Source organism: Podarcis raffonei, chromosome 11 (genome assembly GCF_027172205.1).
Source record: "Podarcis raffonei isolate rPodRaf1 chromosome 11, rPodRaf1.pri, whole genome shotgun sequence".
Lineage (NCBI taxonomy): Eukaryota > Metazoa > Chordata > Lepidosauria > Squamata > Lacertidae > Podarcis > Podarcis raffonei.
This window is the reverse complement of record NC_070612.1, coordinates 59,719,115-59,746,043: the sequence shown is the minus strand read 5'-3', so window position 1 is coordinate 59,746,043 and position 26,929 is coordinate 59,719,115. Positions and strand designations below refer to the sequence as shown.

Below are 26,929 nucleotides of genomic sequence, written 5' to 3'. Positions count from 1 at the left end.
GACTCTCAAGAGTCTCCTCCAGCACCATAATTCAAAAGCATCCATTCTTCGGCGATCAACCAAACTTGTTAAACCCACTCAAACATTTATTGTATCAGCTTGTCTGGCTCCATAGTTCCTTTTTTAAAATTCACTTTTTTCGCTTGCTCAATTTTACCCACACATTATTTGTGTGTGGGGGGGGGTGTCCCCTGAAGCAGTACCTGAAGAGATCATAAGCAACCTATTTACACTTGACAGAGGCTGACAGATTTGTGTGCATATGTTCCCTAGGAACACAGGACTATAGGAAGCTGAAACTTACCACTGACCTGTCTGACTCAAAACTTGTCTATACGGACTGGCGGTGGCTTAGGCTGGTGACTTCCAAGCCCTACCTGGAGAGGCCCAGGATTGAAAACCTGGGATCTTCTGCACGCAAAGCAAGACGCGCAACCACGGAGGCAGTGTTTAGGGTTGCCCTACGCCCGGAATTTCCTGCCAGAAATACCGTCTAGGGGGAATTTTGGCAAAATGCCTGGGATTTTGAAACAAAGCTCAACTTGGTTTTTCCTTTAAAAAAGCTCATCAACTGTGGCAACCCTAGTTGTGTATCTATATCACGGAGACCAATCTTGTCATTTTGTGCAAAGTGTCTTCTCCCTCATGGAGAGCACGTGTTGAGGTGGGGGCTGACAAGACACCTCACTGTTGCTGGGCTGGGCAAAAGAGTTTGGCCATCTTTAAGCAGGGGCGGGCTGTTACTGGGGAGATTTATATGTTGCCATTTATTGATTGACAGCCCTGTTTGTTAAATACACTGCATGCAGTGACGAGCTTCCACTTTCGCTGCGTGCTTTGGATCACCCACCCTCCCTTCCCTAATTTTAGGCTGTTTGCTTGACCTTGCTATGCCTGTCATGGGGTCGTCTGCTTTGGGGCAGGGGCCTGGTAGGAATTTTGTCTATTTGGCTGATTGGCTGCTGCCATTTGGTTTTTGCCTACTGCATAACAAATCGTCACAACTTGTAAGGTTGCAGTTAGGCATTGGTTTGGGAATTGGTTGGTGGAGGGGTATGGATTCGGCTGTGCCTGCCCCTCCAAAATGCGGCTGCTGCAAGGGTTTTCCGTTAAAGGAACCCAGAGGCTCCCCATGCTTTTGTCCGAACCCCCTGTCAAGGGGCTAGGGCCACGCAAGAGCCCCTGGGAGCATTCTGGGGAGAGGTGAGGCATGTTTCCCAGTCCCGTCTCTCTCCCCAGGTGACTTACCCTTTCTGACTTCGCGGGGGGTGCTGTCCCTGTGCGGGGTCAGTTAGTCGCTACCAATGCCTAAGCAACCACTCACATTGCTGTATTTTTAATAAAGTTGTGGCCAAAATTATTCCAAAAACCTTAAACAAGAATCAAGTGTCATTGTGTTCTTATTTGGGGTGTCTTGGGGACCTCGATGCGCAAAGCCCATCCTGCAAAAATGCACACATTAACAGGCGCTTTCTCAGGCTGCAGATACTGTTCCCTGCATGGTCTTGTGCTGGCCCTTTGCCTTCGGATACTGCATTCGGCTAGCACAGTTTATCTCTCCCTAAATGAAATTCCAAATACTTCTAGGTCTTGGAATCTGCTGGTAATTGCAAGTGTTACATAAACAAAGCCAATGGTTTTCTAGCAACATTCCATGACACTTTTCACATCTACTGCAGGATAATTTAAATTATGCTCTTAATTCTTCAGTTGAAAAGTATGCCTGAAGGGGGCAGCCTTTCCCAAAACAACGTTTATCTCCAAAATAATAAGAGGCCGCAAATATCTATAGCGAGAGAGAAATGGTTTGTCCTCTCTATTCTGTTTTGTTATCAAATAATATGTCAAAGGAGAGAAGTGTTCTACATATATATGATGATGATGATGATAAACTATTAATATTCATTACATTTATGAGTTGCTTTACATCGGAACAGTCTCAAAGCAACTAGAACAGAAATTCAAACTAATAAAAACCAAGCAACAATGTTTAAAAACTGTAATGTACATTAAAAGTGCTCATCCAACAGTAATAAGAAAATATCCTTCAAAGGATAATTACCACAAAATCAACAGAATGGCAATTAAAATGAAAGCAGTAAGGAAACCTCTCATATGATTTTCTTCTAGAAAGAGAACTATAATCAAAGTAGACTTTTAAAAATAGAATGGGGGGAATTATTGACTATTTGAAGACATATTGTAAACAAATTAAAACATTAGCAGGACTGATATAAACATGTGCAGTAAGAGACAATTTGGGAAAATGTGTTAATATATTTGAATTGGATATGCCATAATAAAAATATATGAAATAAGTAACCGCAGAAAGGAGCAGAGGGAAGTCGAGGGAAAGGTAATTTAGATTTGCAAAGATTTTGTTTTTCTTGTCAAAATATTTGTAAAAGCTGAAAATGAAAAATACAATTATTATTTTTTGGGGAAAACAAAGAGGTAGACTCTTGCCTGTGAATATATTGCAGTAATAAACAAGTTAGCCTTTACTGGAAGGCACCACAAACTAACATAGCTGCTCTTCAGGAAATGATAAAATGTTTAACCAGAAAGTAACTGAACATCAAAGTATGTTCTAAACCTTTAGATAGCAACCATGTTCTTTTCTTTAAAATTCACCAGCAAAACCAAAATTTCCACTTGTCAGTAGCAGTGACATTCATATATGCTAGCTCAGTATTTGCTAGGTAAAGGTAAAGGTAAAGGTACCCCTGCCCATACGGGCCAGTCTTGACAGACTCTAGGATTGTGCGCTCATCTCACTTAAGAGGCCGGGGGCCAGCGCTGTCCGCAGACACTTCCGGGTCACGTGGCCAGCGTGACAAGCTGCATCTGGCGAGCCAGAGCCACACACGGAAACGCCGTTTACCTTCCCGCCAGTAAGCGGTCCCTATTTATCTACTTGCACCAGGGGGTGCTTTCGAACTGCTAGGTTGGCAGGCGCTGGGACCGAGCAACGGGAGCGCACCCCGCCGCGGGGATTCGAACCGCCGACCTTTCAATCAGCAAGCCCTAGGTGCTGAGGCTTTTACCCACAGCGCCACCCGCGTCCCCCAGTATTTGCTACATCCAGGTAAAAAATAGAGGAATATAAAACAATATGTATGTTGTGATTATATGTTGATCTTTTGAGAGTTTATACAGTGGTACCTTGGTTTACGAACTTAATCCATTCTGGAAGTCCGTTCTTAAACCAAAGTGTTTTTAAACCAATCAAATATGGAGTTGCATCTGTATTAGCTCACTGAAATCAATGAGCTTAATTGTGGCCTTACCATGGTTTCGGTTCAGTTTTGGATCATAACATATTGAGCAGATCTGTTGACCTGCAAAATTTTATACTGCATTGTCATCTACTGACCCCTTTAAAATACAGATTTTTATTTTCTACCTGTGTAGGTTACAACCTGCAGAAAGAACTAACAAATAATAGTTAAATAATACTCTTTTAATACATCTTTTAATCAGCTTTCAAAATTACCTGAATTCGTTTTTATGTATATCAAGTATTTTTCTCTCCAGCTTTTGGGATTGTTTGGGGAAAATCTTGAACTCACTGACATAATTGTCCAAGTGTTCATCAGGATCATAGTCACCAAACTCAGCTGCGCAGATAAAAATGCAAAGAAAGATTAGGGAAGAAGTACCAAATATGTGAGCAGTTAGCTAAATTGAATCCCTAGTCACAAAAAATAAACTGGCAGTGAATTATTTGTTGTCAATATATGAATAGACCTCCGCATATAATACTGAGACACTGGTGGTTACCTTTAAAGCCCTATATAGTTTGTGACTCAGGTATCTGAACGGTTCTTTCTCCTGTGCAAAGTTAATGTCATTCAGAAAGCCTTTCTCTGGCAGTTTCAAATCTTAAGAAGATGGCTACTGAAGGCACGGCCTTTTTGGTTGTGGTGCCTTTGGAACCCTCTCCCCAAAGAGAAACAGAAAAAGCTACACACAGCCTGTTATTTCAGCTACATATTTATTTATAATTTGGATGGCTCCAGAGTAAGCCTGTCAAGTCCCACCGAAATTAATGGGGCAAGTTTGTCAGGATGCGTTTTAATCTAGTTTTTAGCTTATCGTTTATTATTTTCTTTTAAATAATCTTATTATTTCATTCTGTCAGAAATCTGCTTTGAGCTTTTATTTCAATGAAACAGTATATCAGTTCCGTGAAAAATAAACAAACGGATGAATAATATCTAGCTGGCAGAGACGCAGTGGTTCCTGCAGTGGATGCCGCTGCTTCCTGGTACAGTGGTACCTCGGGTTACAAACTCCGCTAACCCAGAAGTCGTACCCCGGGTTAAGAACTTTACCTCAGGATGAGAACAGAAATCACGCGGCAGTGGGAGGCCCCATTAGCTAAAGTGGTACCTCAGGTTAAGAATGGTTTCAGGTTAAGAACGGACCTCCAGAATGAATTAAGTTCTTAACCAGAGGTACCACTGTACTGGGATAGTGTGGGACAGAGTGAAATCGCAAGTGGTTGCCAGCGATGGCATCACTCCCACCAACCTGGAGCTCCACCACCTACACTGCTGCCTTACCCCACCCCGAAAATGCAACACTGCCGTTGCCAGGAGGAGACTGCACCCACATAAGGTAAAGGTAAAGGACCCCTGGACGGTTAAGTCCAGTCAAAGGCAACTATGGGGTTTCCCATAGTTCCCCATCTCGCTTTCCGGTCAAGGGAGCCAGCGTTTGTCCACAGACAGCTTTCCGGGTCATGTGGCCAGCAGGACTAAGCCACTTCTGGCGCAACTGGACACCTTGACGGAAGCCAGAGCACACGGAAACGCTGTTTACCTTCCCACCGCAGAGGTATCTATTTATCTACTTGCACTGGCGTGCTTTTGAACTGCTAGGTTGGCAGGAGGTGGGACAGAACAATGGGAGCTCACCCCGTCATGGGGATTCGAACCGCCGACCTTCCGATCTGCAAGCCCAAGAGGCTCAGTGGTTTAAACCACAGCGCCACCCATGTCCCTGCTCCCACATACACCCCCAGCAGCTGCTGCTATTGCTAACTAAGATCACATCAATTTCAATGGAACTAAACTATGACTAACTAAATCTGGATCCAAACCAAATTAGTTTATAAAACTTTCATAAGGTTTTTGATATTGCAATATGTATATCTGGTCGGGATTCTGAGAAAAGGTCTGAAGATGCTGTTGTCTACACTTACCTTGGACAATGCATGCGCCCAGGAAGGCAGCGTCAGAAAATGAACACAGCAAGCGGCCATGGAAAATGTCTCTTTTGATTTGTAGGTATAAAAGGTACCTGCAAGGTGTAAGGAAAAATACTATATATAACACACATAGAATCATAGAGTTGGATGGGACCCTATCTTATGAAGATTCTGTTTCTATATTTATTTTGCCTTTATTCTCATTTAATCAATGTACATCACAACATTAGCTAATGTAATTGGCCAGAGAGCCAATGCAGAAGTAAAAATCAGGTTGCTGGTACGAATATATTTTCTCCTTTCTACCAACTGGGCCATGTGTTGAAAAAGAAAGAATGACATTAAGCATGCTGCTTATGAACAAAGCTGAGATGCAATATTTAATTTATACTCCTTTTATCACAGCTGTGCCTTTAAAAGATTCCAATATATTCTTGGTTCCTACAGAAGACTCTCAGGACAACAGCAAATGCATTCATTCCCCCCCCCCCCACGTATAAAACTACACAGGGTGGTACTTTACTCAAAGTAGACCAACTGAAATAAATGACTAGGTTGGGTTCATTTACTTCATTGGGTCTACTCTTGAGTCAAACCATGCTCCGTGTTTCTGTTCCAGCCATTGGACTAAGGCATTCAAGTGGAAGTTTGCCATGCAATTCTAATCAAAATGCTAAGAAAAAGTGCAAGGAGAGAAAACACATTTTCCTATGCTGCTGGACCCCACTTCATGTTCAGGTATCATTTTCCATGACTTTTTTTTTTTAACCAAAAGCAGGTGAATCTTGGGAGGCTGAATCTTAAATAAAAGACTAGGAGAGGGAAGGAATGGGCTGCTTGAACTTTTGCCCTCTGGCCATTTTCCAACTCAGAATCATTCTTCCAGCCGCTCTCTTCTCCCCTTGTGGGAAAAGGTAGGAGCATCCGTATGTTTTTTCTCCACGAGTGGAAAAAGGATCTTGGGGGAAGGGACTGTTTTGTGAGGGAAGTGACTAGAAAGGCAAGGGTTAAGCAGCCTCCTTTTCTTAGTGGTCTTCTGCTCAAGATTGCTGCCTCCTGTGGAACACACAAGAAAATATATTCGCAACTGTGCGCCACATACATCTTTTGCATAGGTTATTAGAAAACTACATCCCTAGACTAGGATCTGAAGATCTGTGTAACTATTTCCACACACATAAAGGGGAAGTTTTGGACTTTTGTTTCTCAACAAAACAACAACAACCCACACCCAGTCCTCTAGTAATTTGGATCCCAGCTCTACTCTGAAATCCAGGGATCTTTAATCGTTCAAAAAGTTGTTTGGGGGTGGGGTCCAATAAGGAAGGTTACTGCAGAATTCATTATTGTTGTGCTTCATTCATAATTGCCCTTTTTGTGGCATCTTCCTAATGTAATCTTTGGCCAGTCACAGTTCATTAAACTCCTTTGAAAAATTCACGTTACATAAGTGATTCTCGAGAGAGAAAATTTGTTCCACTATAGTGAACAGATACAAAAATTCTTACTTCACAAGGCAATGTGCTAAATAAGTCCACAGCATGATTATACTTTGAGGTACCACACTAGCCTCTAAATGAAGGGGGGGAGTTTTACTAACACTTCCTAGTTGTGTAAATCAGTTTGCACTACCCTGGGAATTTGCTCTGGCTAAAGAGCACATTTGGGGAACTGGTTGCATTCTGGTGAGAACTCATACAAATCCCACAGAGAGGAATTTAATGTTTTCATCTCAGTATACATGCTACGCTGTTCTATACACAAGATACATTGGATTCCCCCATCGCTATAAGTTTATGTTTTCAAAGGTTGAAAGAAAGGCTCAAGTGTGAGATAATGCGTAAATAGGTTTTTAGGAAGAGATCAGTAGTGGTGACATAATCTTTTGGTGTTGCCTGTTTCTGACTGACAGCATACAGTGTGTAGGTTTCCAAAACCAAATTCTTATCAGATGACAGCTCATATTTGTATACAATTTGAACCATAAGTTGGACAGTGCTGGATTAAAGTATCAAAAAGTATATTCATTCAGCATTTAATGCACTGCAAAACACAGTAGTGTGATGAGTATCTACATTTTATTAATAGTAGTAGTAGTACTGCAGCTCATTTTGAAACATTAAAAATGCATATTATGAATATAATAAATGGAAAAACAACAACATCACTGAAGAAGTGTGCATGCACATGAAAGCTCATACCAATAACAAACTTAGTTGGTCTCTAAGGTGCCATTAGAAGGATTTTTTATATTTTGTTTCAACAACATATGTATAACATCTTATATGAATTGAATCTATTTGCATAAATTGCAGATTTTACCTCCAAAATAGACAGGAACAGCAGTCCAATCCTTTAACAGTTGCTTTCCATGTGCAATTAGCATGCAAAATGCATGGATTACTATTTGAAGTGGGTGCTTCAACCTCCCGTTAACTTTTAAAATCTTTTGTTGCCTCTCAGTAAGTAATTGCTTTGATGGCTATTATAACTGCATTTTGGATTCATTTTTATGTTTGCTGTACATTTTTCTAGCATCCATCGGATGAAGAGCAGTTTAGAAATGTTTTTCTTAATAATGATAATACTAGGCATGTATGCTGGTATTAATTTCCGAGTCCCAAATAAAAATGTAGTATACAAAGCAGCCCCCTGTGTTAAAAGGTTTCCCTTGCTTATCTGACTGTTCCAAAATTTACTTTGCCAATGTCTCATCATTACGACTTTAGGGACAACTAGAAAGTTGGGTAACAAAGGATTCTTCAGTAACAAATTCCAAAAGAACATTCTCAAAAACTGATAGAACACACTAGCTCTGTAAAGGATTTTGCACCCTTTAAGCTTCGCTATCAATGCTGCATACAGTGCAAAAAAAGAGGAGAGAGAGAGAGAGATAAAAATTAAGGTGATTTTCCTTTTGCTAAATTTGTGACTTTACCATAGCTTTGCTCCCAGGTGTTTAACTATTTCCCCCATCGCTCAGTGAAAGATCTTTACAACCTATGGAGGAAAACACTTAATTGGCAATGTCAGCCAACAGAGCAAATTGCTACACACAGTGTGCTGTCAAAATAAACAAACATCATTTTCACTCAGCCTCTCCCTAGGGTTGTCAATATTTTCTTTTCCCAGACAGACTGACGTTATTTCAAATATTTATGCCCTTGACAAAAATAATTTATAATACCTCCTGTCAATACGAAGTGTTGTATTTTTTATTTTTTAATAAACTACATTTTTATTTATGAATAATTTGAACTGTTCGAAATAAACAATTACCAGTTTGCAATGGGCAGCTTCTAAAATGAAGGCACCATGGGCATAGCCGGGGGGGGGGCAGGGGGGCAGCTGTGCCCCTTAGATCAAGTAAAACAATAGAAATACTTAACTGACCAATCACATCAGTTCTGTCCCCCCATAACAAAAATCCTGGCTATGCCCAGGGAAGGCACAGCAGAAAAATGAGGGCAAAATGAGGGTTCTCCACTCACTGGCATGATGGAAATCCAGTTGCACAGTGGGACTTCTCACCCCACACCAAAATGTGTCTGGGGGTGTCTCCCAGCCCTCTGGAATACCGAAAGCATCTAACCCCCCAAACACTTGTGCAAGCAGATCTCACCCTGTTTTTAGCGGGGGAGAAATTAGGGATTGAAAGAGGTAGGGAAGCGTGTCTTCCAGAGTTTTCCACTGCTTGGTGTCCTCCAAATATTTTGGAATACAATTCCCAGCAGACCCAGGTAGCACAAGTCTCATGGCTACAGCTCATGGGAGTTGTAAAACTTCCGTAAAACATCTGGAAGATCCCAGTCTGGGCAAGGCTTTTCTACCACGGTTGTGTTTACTTAGCTCCATAATTTCAGCTACAAAGCAAGTGTTCCTATGAAGCACAACTTGGTAAAAAAACCAAAACACAAAAACCAGTTCTCACCATGGCCATTTTCATTTTGGCTTTTTGTTTCTGTTGGTGGCCACACTTTAATTATTATTTATTTTTTACTTGATGTTAGCACTTTCAGGGTTGTTCATAGGCAGGGCGAAGAAAGATGTTGCAAGAAAATAAAACAATAAGTGAAGTAAAATTAATTGAAAACAATAAGTTAGCATGCTGGTTGGTGGCAGGCTTGCTCCAGAACCTAGAGAAGCGGTCAGCAAACTTTTTCAGCAGGGGGCCGGTCCACTGTCCCTCAGACCTTGTGGGGGGCCGGACTATATTTTTTTGGGGGGGGTGAACGAATTCCTATGCCCCACAAATAACCCAGATGTGCAAAAGCACACATTCTACTCATGTAAAAACACCAGGCAGGCCCCACAAATAATTCAGAGATGCATTTTAAATAAAAGCACACATTCTACTCATGTAAAAACACGCTAATTCCTGGATCATCCGCAGGCAGGATTTAGAAGGTGATTGGGCCAGATCCAGCCCCCGGGCCTTAGCTTGCCTACCCATGACCTAGAGGTTTATTTCTATGTACACTGGAACTGTCCAAACCCATAGCTCTGTTTGGAAACAGATGAATACCTCGAACTGTGAGTTGTATGCAACTATGTCATCCCCCAGATACAAGGGCTTCCACCTATGCAATGGGGCTTCCTTGCCCTCTCCTCTCTCTGCAGCGCCCCCCCCCATCTGCCCTGGAGCGTTGGGGGGGCACACAGGGCACACAAGGAAAAGAGAGGAAGTTCCATGGCAAAAGTGGGTGTCCTTCCCCCACCAGGATGAAACTATGAACATTTATGTGGGTGTGAAGCCTACTGAACCCAGTGGGACTTACCTCTGAGTAAGTATATTAACCCTGCAGGAATTTCAAAAGCAGTGTATCCCAAGAGGACTACTGGGCTAGAGGAGAAGAAAAGGAGCCCAGGAATCTAGCTTCACATCCCATTTTCTACCACTGCTTCACCATCTAGTGCTTCATATAAACACCTTTAAAAAGGTAAAGGTACCCCTGCCCGTACGGGCCAGTCTTGACAGACTCTAGGGTTGTGCGCCCATCTCACTCAAGAGGCCGGGGGCCAGTGCTGTCCGCAGACACTTCCGGGTCACGTGGCCAGCGTGACATCGCTGCTCTGGCGAGCCAGAGGGGCACATGGAAACGCCGTTTACCTTCCTGCTAGTAAGCAGTCCCTATTTATCTACTTGCACCCGGGAGAGCTTTCGAACTGCTAGGTTGGCAGGCACTGGGACCGAACAACGGGAGCGCACGCCGCCGCAGAGATTCGAACCGCCGACCTTTCGATCGGCAAGCCCTAGGCGCTGAGGCTTTTACCCACAGCGCCACCCGCGTTTACTCCTTTACTCTGCTACTAATCACTGGTGGCCCAATTTTAGCTCCCAGAAGCAGTTTTTAAAATTTCCAGCATATGAGTGGACAATTTTAGTGTAGAAGGTTAGCATATCATAGGTGATGATAAGAGTTAGCCATGCTCCCAAAATATTGACTAAATGAACAGACAGGGATTAAAAAAAAATACCTGGTGAGCTCTTCTTTAATCTTCAGTGGTTCATGTGGGTAGAATTTCACTCTAAAGCACATGGTATATGGTGGATGAGCTGAAACATTATAAAGAAAAAGCATGAGAAAAGCAGCATAAAACCTGGCCTCTCTTGCACTGCAGGAAATGTTACCATTGGTTTCTCAGAATAGCTTGTGAGATGCAGTGCAGCAAATTAAGAAGAGAAACAAGCAAAAAGTGGATCTAATGTGTGATAAGGAAGATCAAAGCATAAGCACAATATAGTCAGTCTAAACTAGAGAGGTGTACCATGTCATTTTTTAATTAAAGAAAGCAAGCCAGAGAAATTCCACCATAAAGATTTTTTTAAAATCCTAATTATTGGTTGTATCTGGGATGGACCACAGGCTGTGCAATGAGCCGTATATGGACAATGTGGTTTATAACCCATGTTCCTGTAGTCTGGAGACATTCAGTAGACAGAAAGTTCTGTTTTGTTGTGCAGAGAAGGACAGAAGGCTAGGCTCTTGGTACTTAGACAGGCCTTGGCACTCCAGAGATTTCAGATGATATTGCTTAGGAATTACTTGGCCCAGCAGCCTGTAGCACCTTTAAATTGACACACCAGTTTTGCAACTATATCATGAGAGGAGGGGCACCAGCTCCTAGGGGCCAAGCCTTTTTGCACACGCACACACACACACACACACACCCCAATATTTTTGTGGCTTTGGTTGCCCCACCATATACAAAAAGCACAAAGGCGAATTATGGAGCCGAGCATGGCATGGCTCCAGTGGCCAGCTCCTTCTCCTCTTCCTGCTGCTGTGGAGAGGACGGAGGGTCAAAGCAGTGCCAGGAGAAGGAGGAGGAAGCCACTGAAGACACATGGCTGCTGTGTTTAACTCCACCCCTAGCTCCGCATGATGTCAGGACACTGACATCGCACATGTCATCATGCACACAACGTTGGCTCCTCCTAATCGCCCTTGCAAGCTGGCACCTCTGCCGATTTATCGTATTTTTCCGTCTCTGAGTTGCCCCCATGTATAAGATCCCCCTTATTTTGGGGGACTCAGATTTAAGAAAATGGGGGGAGATGTATCCATGTATAAATCACCCCCTAATTTCTAACATTATTTTTTAGAGGGGGGGGGACCTAGTTTTATACACAGAAAAATACGGTACTTCATGTGTAGCGTAATCTAGACATGCAGGTAGAAAAGACATGGGAAATAAAAGACTGCTTGCATTATTTATTTATGTAATTGTCTTTAGTGGTGGAGAAGAACATAGGTTGCGATGGAATGAGAAATACAAGGTACTTTCTCAAGCGGCAATAAAATTACTATTTGGCCTCCATCCAGCGGAGTGGAGATATAGCAAGAGCCTCTCAGCACTGGTGTCACTGTGTCTTACTGGGAGGGGGAGAGGCAAGGCGGTGATAAGGTTGGGGTCGTGCAGACACACCTGTGGACCTCCCCTGGCACCCCTGCCGCTAAGCCCTTGCAGCCACATCCTTGCCAATGCCTCCCCTCCCCCACCTGGTAAGCAGCGGTTCCTGCTGTAATTTACAACATGCATGTTTGTTCAGAAGCAAGTCTCTGAATGAACTGGCACTGAATAAACTAGCAGAACTAGCGACATTATGGGCGCCACATAATACCTGTTCCACATTTGCAAAAAAATCAATCCTCTGCATATTGACACGAGGCTGTGCCATTACTATAGTCTTTCCCGGCGCCTGCTAAAATCGCTTTTGTTTAGACAAGCCTGCCCAGATATGTAGACTGTTTATATGTGTTTTTTGGTTTTGGTTTATTCCTGATTATTAAAAACGTGTTAAATGGTTGTTTTGAACTGTTTTTACTGATAATTTTATTGTTTTATCCTCTTTGTAAACTGCTTTGAGATTTTATTATATTTACTTGATCTTGGAAACTTGTGGCTTCTTGTTCCCAGGAACTGGTACAGTCTTATAATGTAATCCTAAGCATGCATCCTCAAAAGTCTTGTTGCATTCAGTGGAGAAAATGTATGTAGGAGGACTGCAATTTTATGTCTACTTTATTCCATATACCATAAGCGTCATTGAACACAGTGGAGACTGAATAAGCATTCATAATAGGATTGTGCTATTAATTAGATATATTATCTCCCAAGCCATCCCTCGCCATAATAAAACACCACATCCAGGCTCTTCTATAGGGGCAAAGCTTCTTCTTTTATTCTTTTGTAATTTTATATTTCACTGTGACATGCATCATATGCATTCAAGTTTAAGTATTTCTATGAAGAAACTGTAAGTCTTAAATACTTTGACAGTCCAACAATGATTGGGTGGGTCAATATGGCATCATTACACATAATTTAAAAACCAGTTAAGCAGCTCTTGTGAAACCAGTAATGTTTTTTATAAAGTTCTCAGTTTCATCTTTTGAGGACCTGACTCACTGTTATGAAGCAAATAATTGACAAATTGTAAAATGGACAATGGAGGAGGGTTAAGGAAAAACAGTGCAAAGCGGGGAAGCTGGGAAGCAGAGTGTGAAAGTCAGCCGCAAATGGATAAATAAGATGAAGGAAGCAAGTGGCTGAAGAAAGAAAGAACAATGTAATATATTCAGACTGTTGTGTAAATTTTAAATCATTTTGCTAGTTCAGTTCATTAGGTACAGAAATACTGTTATGTACTGAAGTTCTCACCCTGGGCCAGCAGGGGGATGCTGTAGATAGTTATGCAAATAAGGGATCGAAAGTGACGTTCAGTGATTGGATAGTTTTAGAAAATTGTTGCAGTTACATTGTACGGGAGCTCTATATAAGCAGGCTGACTGAACCTTCAGTTCAGTTCTGTCCTGGCCTGTGAATAAACAAGAGCTGTTTGAAGAATCGCTGTGTCGTCTGATATGTTCACCCACAACTTAACAAATACGACAGTATGTTTTGGATCACTGGTTTCCTTGGTATTGGCCAAGGATACCTCAATGTGTGAATATCCATGTTACTTGATCCTAAACCAGGTCTAAGTCTATTAAAGTGTATGGAAAGACTCATCTGGTTTTAAGAACCAGCTCCGAGCTGTCAGTGAAAAATCACTTTTAGCCAAGGGCGATTATGGTTCACTTGTAAAGGGCATGTCGCTATATTTTTGAATTGTTATAATCTACTGGGAGGAGAGAAGTGGACAGATTAGTGGTATCAGCTTCTTAGGTACAACAATCCTCTCTCTGACCCTCTATCCCTTTCAATAAACATTATCTGGACTTTGCAAACATGGCAGATCCTTTAACACTCAACACATGATATCAGAGTCACTCTTGCATATTTTTAATTCTCACAGTAAGGATCACTTGCTCGGAAACTCCTTATACAGAAGGAAAGGAGGGGGAAGGGAAGGAGGGAGGGGGTGTTGATTTCCTTTCACATTTCTGAAGCTCTTTTCCACTGTCTGCATGTTAAATTGACTATAATCATTAACTTGTAATTAAAAAGCATAATAATATTTACTAGAACAAATACTCTCACACATATCTTGTTGTATAGTAGCATCTCAGACACATTCAACAATATTTAGTATACTATGTTCCCAAGAGTGACGCAGGTGGCGCTGTGGGTAAAACCTCAGTGCCTAGGACTTGCCAATCGTATGGTCAGCCGTTCGAATCCCCGCGGCAGGGTGAGCTCCCGTCGTTCGGTCCCAGCTCCTGCCCACCTAGCAGTTCGAAAGCACTCTTAGGTGCAAGTAGATAAATAGGGATCGCTTTATAGTGGGAAGGTAAACGGCGTTTCCGTGTGCTGCGCTGGTGCTGGCTTGCCAGCTGCAGCTTCATCACGCTGGCCACGTGACCCGGAAGTGTCTTCGGACGGCGCCGGCTCACGGCCTCTAGAGCGAGATGAGCACACAACCCCAGAGTCAGACACAACTGGCCCATACGGGCAGGGGTACCTTTACCTTTACCTTTTTATGTTCCCAAGAAGGCATATATAGTGCCAACATTTTAGTATTTTAGAATATTTATGTTTCAGTTTGCTCTTTAGTTTACAGGTTTTCATTTGTTTTTGTCTATTTTCATTTTGGAAAAAGCTGTCAATTGAACAGAAATTTAGTAAGTCATAAGAGCCAGAGGAAAATAAACTGAAGCTGTACTCTATCATATCAGCCCCTGGCACAGCTGTCAACTTTTTCCTTTTCTTGCGAGGAATCCTATTCGGAATAAGGGAATTTCCCTTTAAGAAGGGGAAACGTTGACAGCTATGGCCCCTGGGGATTGTGGACCACATGATCATGTTCTTCATGGTAAGACCAGTACAACAGGTAACATGATAGAGGTTTTATAGTTTTGTGCTAATTCAGTGGATGATTTTTGTTTTGTTATGTTATGTTTTGCTTTGTTTTTTAAAAACCTGGGACAGGTAAGGCCAAGCACACATCTGCAAGAATGAGGAAATGAGTTAATGAAGCTGTGTGGTGAAATTTTGCAGACAGGCATTGTTAGGAAAGCCAAAGTTTCCATGGGATTCTCAGTTTTAGCAGATGAAAGAGAATATTTCTGGCATAGAAAAACCATCTTGAGGTGTAAGATTTATAGAAGAAAATGGTGGGAATACATAATGAATCATTGGGCTCATTTCAATCTCAGACCAAACTGCTGTAGACATACCAAATACAATATTATCTGCTTGTTCTGATTTTTGGAGTAGATCGCAATAAGCTAGCTGGACAAGGATATGATGGTTGTTCAATCATGGCAGGAAAAGAAGGCAGGATTCAAGCACAAATCAGGACACTCAGTCCTCAGGCAACCTTTGTCCACTGCTCATCCCATAGACTTAATCTAACTGTAAATTATCTGAATAGTGTAATCATGTGTGTAATACATTTGGCACAATTAAGTAAAGGTAAAGGTACCCCTGCCCGTACGGGCCAGTCTTGACAGACTCTAGGGTTGTGCGCTCATCTCACTCTAGAGGCCGGGAGCCGGCGCCGTCCGAAGACACTTCCGGGTCACGTGGCCAGCATGACGAAGCTGCTCTGGCGAGCCAACGCAGCACACGGAACGCCGTTTACCTTCCCGCTATAAAGCGGTACCTATTTATCTACTTGCACTTAGGGGTGCTTTTGAACTGCTAGGTGGGCAGGCGCTGGGACCGAAAGACAGGAGCGCACCCTGCTGCGGGGATTCGAACCGCCGACCTTTCAATCGGCAAGTCCTAGGCGCTGAGGCTTTTACCCACAGCGCCACCCGCGTCCCGATTTGGCACAATTAGAGCCATTATAAAGTTTTTTTTCCATTAGAGCATCTAAAGATGACATCCAAAACCTAACGTACCAATGAAATGTGAAACACGGTAGACTCAACGATACACAAGTATCCCTATGTTTGCATAAAGTTACCCAAGTATTGTCTTGCATCTCAAACAATAAGCATGATCAAGCAATGCCAAGACAAGACAACTTTTGTACCACTTATTGTGTGCTTCATGGACATCAATTTGAATTGTTCATCTTGTGACCACAAGCAAATATTCTTCAATGCTAGAACCAGACACCCAAGCTCTGTAATCTGTTCAGTTAGATGTAAAAGAAATGAAAGTACATACACAAGAGTTTTTGGGAAGAATGGAACAGCACAGGGAAGCTAAAGAGGAGACATTTAGCACAATAACAGTGAAACTGACAGATGAAGTGAATGTAGAACTTAAAGCACTTGGACAAACCAAACAACAGAAAAAGCCATGCCAAATATCCCAGCCAATCCACAGAAGAGTTCTACCAGTCCATCTACATTTGCTACCTGGATTCACTTATTACCTCACTGAGAACTTGTTTCAGTGATGAAATGATGAAAACCAACCAACTCACAGTCTACTGAAACTACTTCCATCTTACCTCTACCACACTTTAGAAAAAAAACTTTAAAGCCCATGTCAATTTTAAAAAATTGAAACTTTGAGGATGAATCTGTTACTTGGCATGAGTTGTGGGCAAAAAGGCATACCAAAGACATTAAAATACTGTAGCTATATTATATTACTACAGTGTTATATTAATATAGAGTGTTTGCCCAGCACTGTGGGTAAGGCACTAAAATGACCTATCAGTTTTGTTTGTCCATTGAACAACAGTAATGTAGGATCCTAAAACAAAACAAAACAAAAACTCTAAGGCTGAATTTCACACCTTTTATACAGAATATGCCTTGGCTTTGGTGAATGCCAAGCATAAGAGCTGAAAGCAGTCAGGCTTTTTTGTTAATGTTTGCCCATCCATAACATAAAGGGAAATATAATACACTCTTTAAACAAAAACTGGAGTCTACAGGGGTCTTGACCAGAACAGGCAATAACCTTTTCTATAAATTTCTCACTGGGATAGCCTTTTCTCTATGGACACTCAACAAACACAAGCCATTATCGAACATGGCCTTGTCTTCACCCTGCATAAAGTGCTAAAGGATCATTCAGTTGTGCATGTTGTAACTAGGACGGAAAGTGCTGCAAGGATTGCCATTTTAATAGCAGGGGACAATAGCCCAATAGTTCAGTAGTCCTATTGCATATGTTTAGTGGACTTCATTGTGAAGGTTTTGCAATTTTTAATGCGGCACTGTGGCACAAGCCTATGGAACAATAAACAAAGGTTAGTGACTCATGAGAAAAACAGCACTGGCCAGTAAATTACACACATATGCACAATGCAACAGACCTATTGCCTAGCAGTCACTCAAAGAACTGAAAAGGAAAACTGGAACAGGAAAAGAAAAATAAGATGTCGTTTTGGTTAAAGTATTCTCATGCAAAAGAAGCATAAATAATCAAGTTTATTGTAGCAGTGAGTCCTTCTTTTCAGAACAGCCTTTTTATCTGTCAGATAAGGCCCAGCTGGTACACTGGAGGGCCCAAGATTTGTCACAGGCTTTCCTGTCATCTGAGGAACAGTTCTTTTGCTGAAATGGATTCATAATCATAATCGTTTAAAAGGATTTTACACACCATGCCATGAATTCAGTGCAGCATCTTTAAAGTGATGCTAATAACTCGCTGGCTTACGCACCAAGAGTATTCAAGAGACAAAGGGAAGGGAAAGATAAAAGCTTCCTGTAAGATGCCGATGTCAGGGGCCCCTCCGCTCTGCCAAGAACTGGCATGGCTTAGTAGCCCCGGACGGAAGAGGAGGAAGACGAAGGAGCAGATGGAGGGCTGGGAGGACGGCACCCAAGGTGGGAGGATGAAGGAAGATGTCAGAGAGGGGGAAGCAGATCTGCTAACTCTCTCCATCACTCCTTCTGTGGAGTGCAGAGCCTCATCAGGGAGAAAGGAGAACTTCAGCCAGGGAGAGATGCTGAACCAAATGAGGGAGTGGCAGAACTGGAGGCAGAAAGGCAGGAAATTTTTATCTCCAAGAATCAGGCATCAACTTCGTAGGTGGGCTCAGACCCACAGGGTGAGAGAGTCTTGTGAGTGAACTCCTCCTGCCTCATCTTTAAAAGCTTGCTGGAAGGGCTTTGTCAGCTATCAGGACATCTTTGTAATTTCCATTCAGTTATGAACCTCTTGTCTTGCTCTTATACCTTGGAGTCTTGACTTCTGGACCTTGCGCTTGCTGCTGAGCATGTAATATTACCCCAAATAAAGATCTCTTCCTTACTCTCAAGTAAGAGTCACTGCAATCGTATTTTGGGATGGTAGCCTGACAGCCATACACAAACTGTTAACGGCAAGGAATCCCATGTACAAGGGCACCACACATTAGAGGGGTTTGTAATTAGTTCAACAGAATTGAATTGCCACTGAATATGAAAAAAGCTGGTTCAGGATATGAATTTGACCATCCCATAAAGCTTGAATATTCTCTGACCCAGAGCCATTTTTCAGCCGGGTTCACCAGTACTTGGAAGGATATTCTCCCATTTCACATTTCTGTTAAACTTTATGGGCTTTCGCTTCTGGTTCTATCATTCTCTTTGCTACGACAGTGGCATTTATTTATCAGTTTGCTTATTTAACCTCACTCTTGCTTCCCCTTCTGAATGCTAAGAGCAGATTGCACATGTTTCTTTGTGGGGGGTCACCTAGAGACTGATAATATCTATTCACACTTAATTTCAACAAATTATAGCTAATCAAACAGAATTCATGAAAGCCACTAAAAGAAAGATCATCATACTGCACTAGAAGGCCATCAGTAAAATTGTGGGCAGACCTCCGCCCCTCTGTATAATGGATATATGTGACACATTGACCTTCTTATGTTGTCTATGTCTCTTGTGCATCTTGTTTTAAAATTATGGGTTTATACCTTTACCTTTTTAAGGAAATGAGGAGAGCATTGAAGACTCCTCTGGACAACTAAAAATATATAGTGCAATTCTATACAACGCGGGTGGCGCTGTGGTCTAAACCACAGAGCCTTGGGCTTGCCGATCGGAAGGTCAGCGGTTCAAATCCCCGCAACGGGATGAGCTCCCGTTACTTGGTCCCTGGCACATCAAAGTGCAAGTAGATAAATAGGTACCGCTCCGGTGGGAAGGTAAATGGTGTTTCCGTGCGCTGCTCTGGTTTGCCAGAAGCGGCTTAGTCATGCTGGCCACATGACCCGGAAGCTGTACGCCGGCTCCCTCAGCCTGTAAAGCGAGATGAGCACCGCAACCCCAGAGTCGTCCGCAGCTGGACCTAACGTTCAGGGGTACCTTTACCTTTACCTAAGTGAGTATAAGTTTGCAGCCTCAATTTTATTCATTCAGATATACATGTCTAAATTCTGTCATACACTGCTAGCTGCTGAATCACTTATGCTTCTATTGAAAATGTACAATGCTACTAAAGGGACAGAACTTCCCTCCTTTTCATAAATCAACCATGTTGACAACAACCTACACAAGTAAAACAAGCAGCAGATCTCACTATCTAAAGTCAAGTCTTCAGATACTGCAAACTGAGCTTTCGTCTCAGGCATCATATCAAATCACTAACAAATGACAGTAGTTGCGGCCATTTATGAAGGAATGAAGGAAGGAAGGAAGGAAATATTTAAATAGAATCACACAACTTTTATCCTTTATAACAGGCTTCCTCAACCTCGGCCCTCCAGATGTTTTTGGCCTACAACTCCCATGATCCCTAGCTAGCAGGACCAGTGGTCAGGGATGATGGGAGTTGTAGTTTCAAAACATCTGGAGGGCCGAATTTGAGGAAGCCTGCTTTACAATCTACAACACAATCCGATATACCTTCTCTAGCCTGCTGTCTTCCAGATGTTTTGGAATGGAACCTAAGAGCCTGCTAGATCAGGCAGCAGCCTGTCTAATCCCACATCCCATTCTCTCAGTGGCCAATCGGATGCTTTTAGGAAGCCACACCTTTGGGGCTATACCAGAAACTGCATAGCTCTTTCTTGAAACTGGACAATATTTCCCAGTAAGTCCCTTTTAGGACTTGCATAAAGTTTGTGAATACCAAAACAAAAGGGAAGGAATATGGCGCTCATTTCTGTATTTTACTCAACACTTCACAGCTCTCTCTCAATGAACTGAGTTATTGCTCAGGCGCTTCTTTGGATCTGGGTTCAAAATGAACCCAGTCACATGAAATGGCCCAAGAAATCAAGCAAGAGTAAGTATAGCAGGTATAAAGAAACCATCTCATACAGTGGGGAAGGGGATAGAAACATACTACTACATGGCACTTCTAAACTAGCCCGCCACATTTTAAACTGAGCTATCAACACTTACATTTCATTTGCTTGGAGATAGCCTTGTTGGGCTCTAGCCAGTGCTGAGGAAAAGAGAGGCAGAGATAAATGGTTAGAGCGTTGCAAAAGACATCACTTTTATTTACTGCCACAAGGTCATAATAAACTGACAAGCCGTTTTCATAACAGCTGTGATTTCTATTGTGTTTTGTGTCAACGAGCTTCAAAGGGATGCTTATACTTGTGGAAGGATAATGAAAAAGAATCAGTTGAACGTGAAAGGCATAGCTAATGCAGTAAGAGTATACACAATGGGCGTATTTATGTTTGTTCGAAGTCTGGACCTTGGGGACAGGAATGGGAAGAACTGAATCAACTATGAAGCAAGCAGGGGTTTCAGTAGTGGAACAGAAATTTATTTATAGGGTAGCATTCAACTAAGTTAGATAAACAAATTAGACCCATTTATATTAATGGACCTAACTTAGTCAATTCAATTATTCTACTCTGAGTAAATACCACCCACAACTTGTTAATACAGGGAGCTAGAGAAGGCTCCTTAGAACAAACTTAAACCTCTAGATATTATTTATTTCTTATACACCATTGCTTCCTCCAAGCAACTCTCGAATGGTTTACAGGTTCTTTCTCTCTCATTTTATCCTCAAAAAGAACCCTGTAAGAGAGGTTAGGATGAAAGCGAGAAACTACCGTATCTTTCCGTGTATAAGACTAGGTTGTTTTCCTAAAATACAATGTCAAAAATTAGGGGGCATCTTATACACAGATAGTGCTGAGGGTGGATTGGCAATTGGTGAGTCCTCCAAAATAGGGGGCATTTTATACATGGGGGCATCTTATAGATGAAAAATACGGTATATTTACTAGGAAGTATCTCTTGAGCGAATTGCGGCTGCTGGCGGTAAGTGGGCATAAGATTGGTGGCTTAACAACTATGGGCAATCTCTCCCCCCCATTTTCTTAATTTGGAGACCCAAAAAATAGGGATCGTCTTATACACAGGGGTGTGTTATGCATGGAAAAATACAGTATATTATGATTTTATTATGTGAACCGCCCTGAGACCTATGGGTATAGGGCGGCATACAAATTTAATAAATAAAAATAATAGAATAAAATAAAATAGCAGGAAACTAGGAAACCATTTTCCCATTTAAATTTGATGTCACTTCTAAATCTCCACTGTGAAAGTTAGTCAAGGCTGATTTATAGCAGTATTTTCAAAAGACAAATATTTAATGTAAAAGGTAAGCTGTGCTATATTTACACTGCATGAAAAAGAAATATAATTCTTATAATTGCTTATATATATACTGCAAATTCCCACCAACTATGCATTTCCAGAAAGTCAGACAGATTGTAAATTGTTCACAAAGGAAACAGAAGTTTTAGCATAAGCGTACAAACAAACAAATAAAAAATTGCTGATGGTAATAATGTTGGTGATTAGATTTCACAAAGCAATGTCTAAAGAGGTCTGCTTTCTGCTGAAAGCCAGGTAAAAAAAATAGCGGCCTCATACAACCACAGACATAATCAAATACGCCAGGCGTAGCTAATGCAATGCCCTCCAGATTTCTGGCTACAGCTCCCATCAACCCCAGCCAGAAAGGCTAATAGTCAGCAACAGCAGGAACTGTAGACCATTCTGCAAAACACTGTGCATGTCAGGAGTGAGTCCAAAGGAATGTGAGCAAAGAACAATTTTTGCATGATTCACTTACAACATTTCTATTACATTTGTTACTGTTTTTCCCTCCCTCAAAGAAGCTTCAGGGCAGCATGGATGGTTCTCTTCTCACGTATTTTATCTAACCCTGTGAAATAGATTAGGATCCCCAACGTAATGCCATGATGCCCCCACCCCCAACCATCTCCCCAACCATCAAGGCCATCTGTCACTCCTACCCCCCAAAAAAAACTTTATTGAAAAATTTAAAAACTGACACCAAAAACTCCTTTTAAAAAATCAAAACAAGATGGAGGGTGCCTTGAGCTCATTTGTTTTTTATAGATAAGATAAGATATAAGATAAGATAAGATATAAGATAAGATAAGATATAATATAATATAATATTTTATACCCCACCCATCTAGCTGGGTTTCCCCAGCCACTCTGGGCAGCTTCCAACAGAATATTAAAATACAATAGTCTATTAAACATTAAAAGCTTCCCTAAACAGGGCTGCCTTCAGATGTCTTCTAAAAGTCTGGTAGTTGTTTTTCTCTTTGACATCTGGTGGGAGGGTGTTCCACAGGGCGGGTGCCACTACCAGGAAGGCCCTCTGCCTGGTTCCCTGTAGCTTGGTTTCTTGCAGCAAGGGAACCGCCAGAAGGCCCTTGGTACTGGACCTCAGTGTCCAGGCAGAACGATGGGGGTGGAGATGCTCCTTTTTACTTTGTGCAACGACTATGCTCACTGGAAAGTGAAGAGCAGACCTCCAGCCATGACAGCCTCTTCCATTCTTTTCCACAAAGTGTTTCTGGTTGCCATGTAGACCCAGAGCCATCTTTCATAGGCTGGAAGAGGACAGGGCAGCTAAAACTGCCAGATGTGCCAGGAGGCAGTGAGAAGCTGGCAGGCATTTGGGGGGGTTTTTGGGGGGGGGATATTTGGATATTTTGCCAGTTGGTTTTGAGGTGCATATGTGTGGTATTTATTTGTGTTTCTCTGAGCACCACCAGTTTTCCTTTTGCAAAATGCTTAGTTTGTTATGCGCTGGTGGTGTAGCCTTATTGGAGTTCACCGATTGGGTCTGCGTTGCTCTGGGACAGGAGGAAGGAAGTCAAATGACACCGACTTGGTTCAAAGAAAGAGTTTATTCTGCTCTCCGGATAGCAGAAGGCACTTGCGTGGTGAGTCCACAGCAAGTCCAAAGAAATGACAAGTTTCATGCAATATATATATCCTCCAGGCACCCTCTCCCTCCTTCCCCAGCCACGTCAGCTTGTACACGCAGGTTGACATCACAGATGTTCCTGCTCCAGCACTCTTAACCATAAATGGGATTTCCTTCCTGTACTTCTGACCATAAAAGGATCTTCCTGTTCCTCCTCTTATCTGGGAAGAGGTAATCATCTCCGGGAACACGCTCTGGCTTTTGTTCCCAGACTTGGGTTTGTGTGTCAGAGTGTGTCCAGGACGTAAGATAAAGCACAGACGTGTCTTCTCTCTGTCCTGTTCTACTACTGGTACAGTGAAGGCCATAGTTGCTGTCACAACTGATAAAGGAGAGGGCTCTGAGCACTTGTCTATACAGCCGGGCTTTTGTTTATGCATTGAGCTCAGAGCTCAAGTAAATGGATTTTAGCTAAGGAAAAATAGGGATTTTGGTGCAGTTTCAAACTGCCTGCACAGTCAGTTTTGGGTTTTGGAAACCCATTCCTTCAGTGGGAGGATAGTGGTTTGATATTTGGAACTCAGACCCAACCTCTGCCTAGCACTGAATTTCATGGACAGGTTATTTGCATTTTGTGACTACTCGCTAGGCCATCACTTTGTCACTAGACAAGCTCCCCATGGCAACCATTTTTGTGGCAGTGCACACAATAGCTTCACAGATCTCCAAATCAGCTCCCAGGCGAAAATAGTTAGGGATTTCTGGATTAGGCTTGTGACTGACCAAGATCGCCCAGCAAACTATGAGGCTTGGCATTGATTTGAAGCTGGGACTCCCTGTTCTAACACTCAACCACTGCAATCTGTCCTCTTTTGTTCTCAGCTTCTGGCAAAAGAGGTTACATTCATGTCACTTATTATTTATTACAACTGTCCCAGAGAAGCTGGAATTTTGCTTTCGGGGTATGTGATAAAAAGCTGGAATCTTTCTATCACTTCCACTTAATAATTCATTAAAATGCTTATTAATTCATTCCTATGAAGTTTCTTCCTACTATCAATCTGCACTCATCTCTTCTTCAAATACAAATTTAGCAAAACTGAAATGCATGAGCAGGCAAATTAAATTATTAGAATTTAATTAAATTATAGCAACAAATGTAAAAGGTGAAAATGACTACCACTGACAGGGATCAATACAGTATCTGCTATATTAACAAGCATGGAACCAAAACCGTCATATGCTGAAGTGATTTGAAAATGTCAGGTTTGCATCCTGGCTCAATTAATTAACCATGGTGTTTACGGTCAGAGTGGACAAAATCAAACGGCATAAATGCATTATTATGAGCTAATTTCAATATCTGTGAAGGTGTCAGACTGAAAATATTTAGAGAAGTATTTTTTAATTGCTAAAGCAATGTGACCTCTCTATCTTCTTTTGCTAGGGAGGCAATGCACCTGCAATATGGTATCCCATTGCTTGCTGTGCGCTGACCTGTAATGTTCTTCGCTTTCTAAGCACTGTATTAATCCTGGATCAGCATTTCGATGTCCCTGAGTCGCCATTTCCCAGGCCAGGTGCCCTCAGGATGATTATCCACAATGCTGAGTAGGCCTATATGTTATGCATGGCTCCACGGCAAAAAACGCGTCCGTGTTGGAAAGGTCATTTCACAAAGCTCAAAATGCATTTAAAGGGAGAAAAACCCAATAATAATAATAATTTATTATTTATACCACACCCATCTGGCTGGGCTTCCCAAAAAATATTAAAAATATTAAAATACTGTAATACATCAAACATTAAAACCCAAGTATTATTTAACAATATTTTCAAATGGCCACTTCTCCATATGTGCCTTTATATGCTATTTCGGCATCTAAATTAGCCATACTTTGGGTTGTTCCTGTCTCTTACATACTTAGATGTGAAAATGATGGTGAAGAAATGCTTCTTCAAATATTGTCCCTCAAATCATCATAGGGTCCCGATTTGATTTAGGACAGAAAATCTGCATCATCGTTGCCTCATCAGAAAGTAATCCGGGGGGGGGGCAGGGAGATATACATGGATATTTTTGTGGCTGGTTTCGGACTATTTAGATTCCATCGGCATATAAGTTAAGATTACAATGATATGCAGCACTGTGTACCTAATGTGGAATATCATCTGCCATTTTGCTATCTAGTCAGCCGGTTTGGGCAGAACCTTTTGGAAATCTTGAGTCTGCTTGAAAATTTACTTTCCTGAATCATTTTGTTTCACCTCCAGACTTTGCTACCTCACTAATTTACAGATCTCTTAAAGTCGCACCAGACCCCCTAAAATAGATCTTCTATTTGTTTCCCTGCTTTATCATCACTGTTTGTTTAATCCTGTCTTCTCACCTGTTATTATTCATAAGAGGACCCATTTCATATCCCATAATAGCTCATTTCAATTAAAATGTATTTGTTTTGTAGAAGTTGTTTCTTCCTAGTTTTTAGGGGGTAGCAGTGAGGCTGAACATGGCTTCATCTCTCCTTTCAATAAGGAGGTGAGATAGAGATATGATATGAGGAGTGAGAATTTCCTAGCTGAACTGTAGCTGGATATAGAATCACAGAATCATAGAATTGTACAGTTGGGAGGCTTATCTTCAGCTCCCTGCAATACAGGAATCTCAACTAAAGCACACAAGACAGATGGCCAGCCAACCTCTGCTTAAAAATCTGCAACAAGGGAGGGTCCACAACCTACTGGGATCCTCCTTAACAAGGATCCTGGTTGCACGCCGGCCCCTAAGGCACCCCTGCTAGCAGAGTTGTTGCCGGGCATGGCCCAAGCCTTAACCATTGGGCCCCAGGGTCGTGCCAGGCTGTTTGGGCCAATCAGGGCGGTTGGCGCGATTCCTGGGGCCTATAAAAGTGGCAGTGCGGCGTAACTGGGGGAACTTGCATAACGCTGGCAAACACCCACCCTCCCTCCCTAATTTTAGGTGGTGGTGCTTTGGCCTTGCTTTGGACTGGGTCGCCTGCTTTGGAGCAGGGGCTGGGTAGGAAATGTTTCCATTTGGCAGATTGGATGTAGCCACTTGGTTTTCGCCTACTCCCTTAGCAATCATCACAACTTTGTACGGTTTGGCAGTTAGGCATTGGCTTATTGAAGTGTGTGTGGGAGGAGAGGTGCGGCCATCACCTGCCCCTCCATGAATTTGGGTATTCCGGTAAAGGAATCTGGGGGTCCTGGATCTTGTTCGAAGTCCACTTGAGGGGCTAGGGCCATGTCAGGACCACAGGAACCCCGGGGTGAGCTTCGTTGGTCTTCATTGATGTTGCTCCCTCGTTTGGCGTTTACCCTTTCAGACTTCCAGCCAGAGAGGCAGGAGGCAGTTATAGTCTGTTGCCAATGCCTAAGCCAACACCGCTCACTTTGCTGTAATCAATAAAGTTGTGGCCTAAATTTTGCCCAATAACTTAAACTAAAATTACGTGTCAGTGTGAAGTTATTTTCAGGGGAAGGGCTTGGGGGCTTCGAAGCACAACCAAGAGATTCCATTCCACTGTCAAACAGCTCTGACTGTCAGAAAGTTCTTCCTGATGTTCAGCATGATTTAGACAACTGGATTACTAGATACAGGATGAGTGAATTAAGATGCATAGTGGTTGGTTCAGCTGAACACCTGCATGGTCTGTGGTGAAATACAACAATGTCTGC

The 26,929-nt window shown here is 42.2% G+C and overlaps 1 protein-coding gene across 3 annotated transcripts in view; it reads right to left on the bottom strand.

Moving 5' to 3' along the window:
• The window catches only part of FRMD3 (FERM domain containing 3), a 124,245-nt gene that overhangs the window by 39,761 nt on the left and 57,555 nt on the right, over positions 1 to 26,929 (bottom strand). For all 3 annotated transcript variants that reach the window (XM_053407818.1, XM_053407820.1, XM_053407819.1), the window contains 4 exons: positions 20,410 to 20,452; positions 10,694 to 10,772; positions 5,210 to 5,307; positions 3,497 to 3,620 (listed from right to left, as the gene is read on the bottom strand). In XM_053407818.1, coding sequence (XP_053263793.1) covers positions 3,497 to 3,620; positions 5,210 to 5,307; positions 10,694 to 10,772; positions 20,410 to 20,452 — 344 coding nt within the window. The remainder of the gene's footprint in view (positions 1 to 3,496; positions 3,621 to 5,209; positions 5,308 to 10,693; positions 10,773 to 20,409; positions 20,453 to 26,929) is intronic.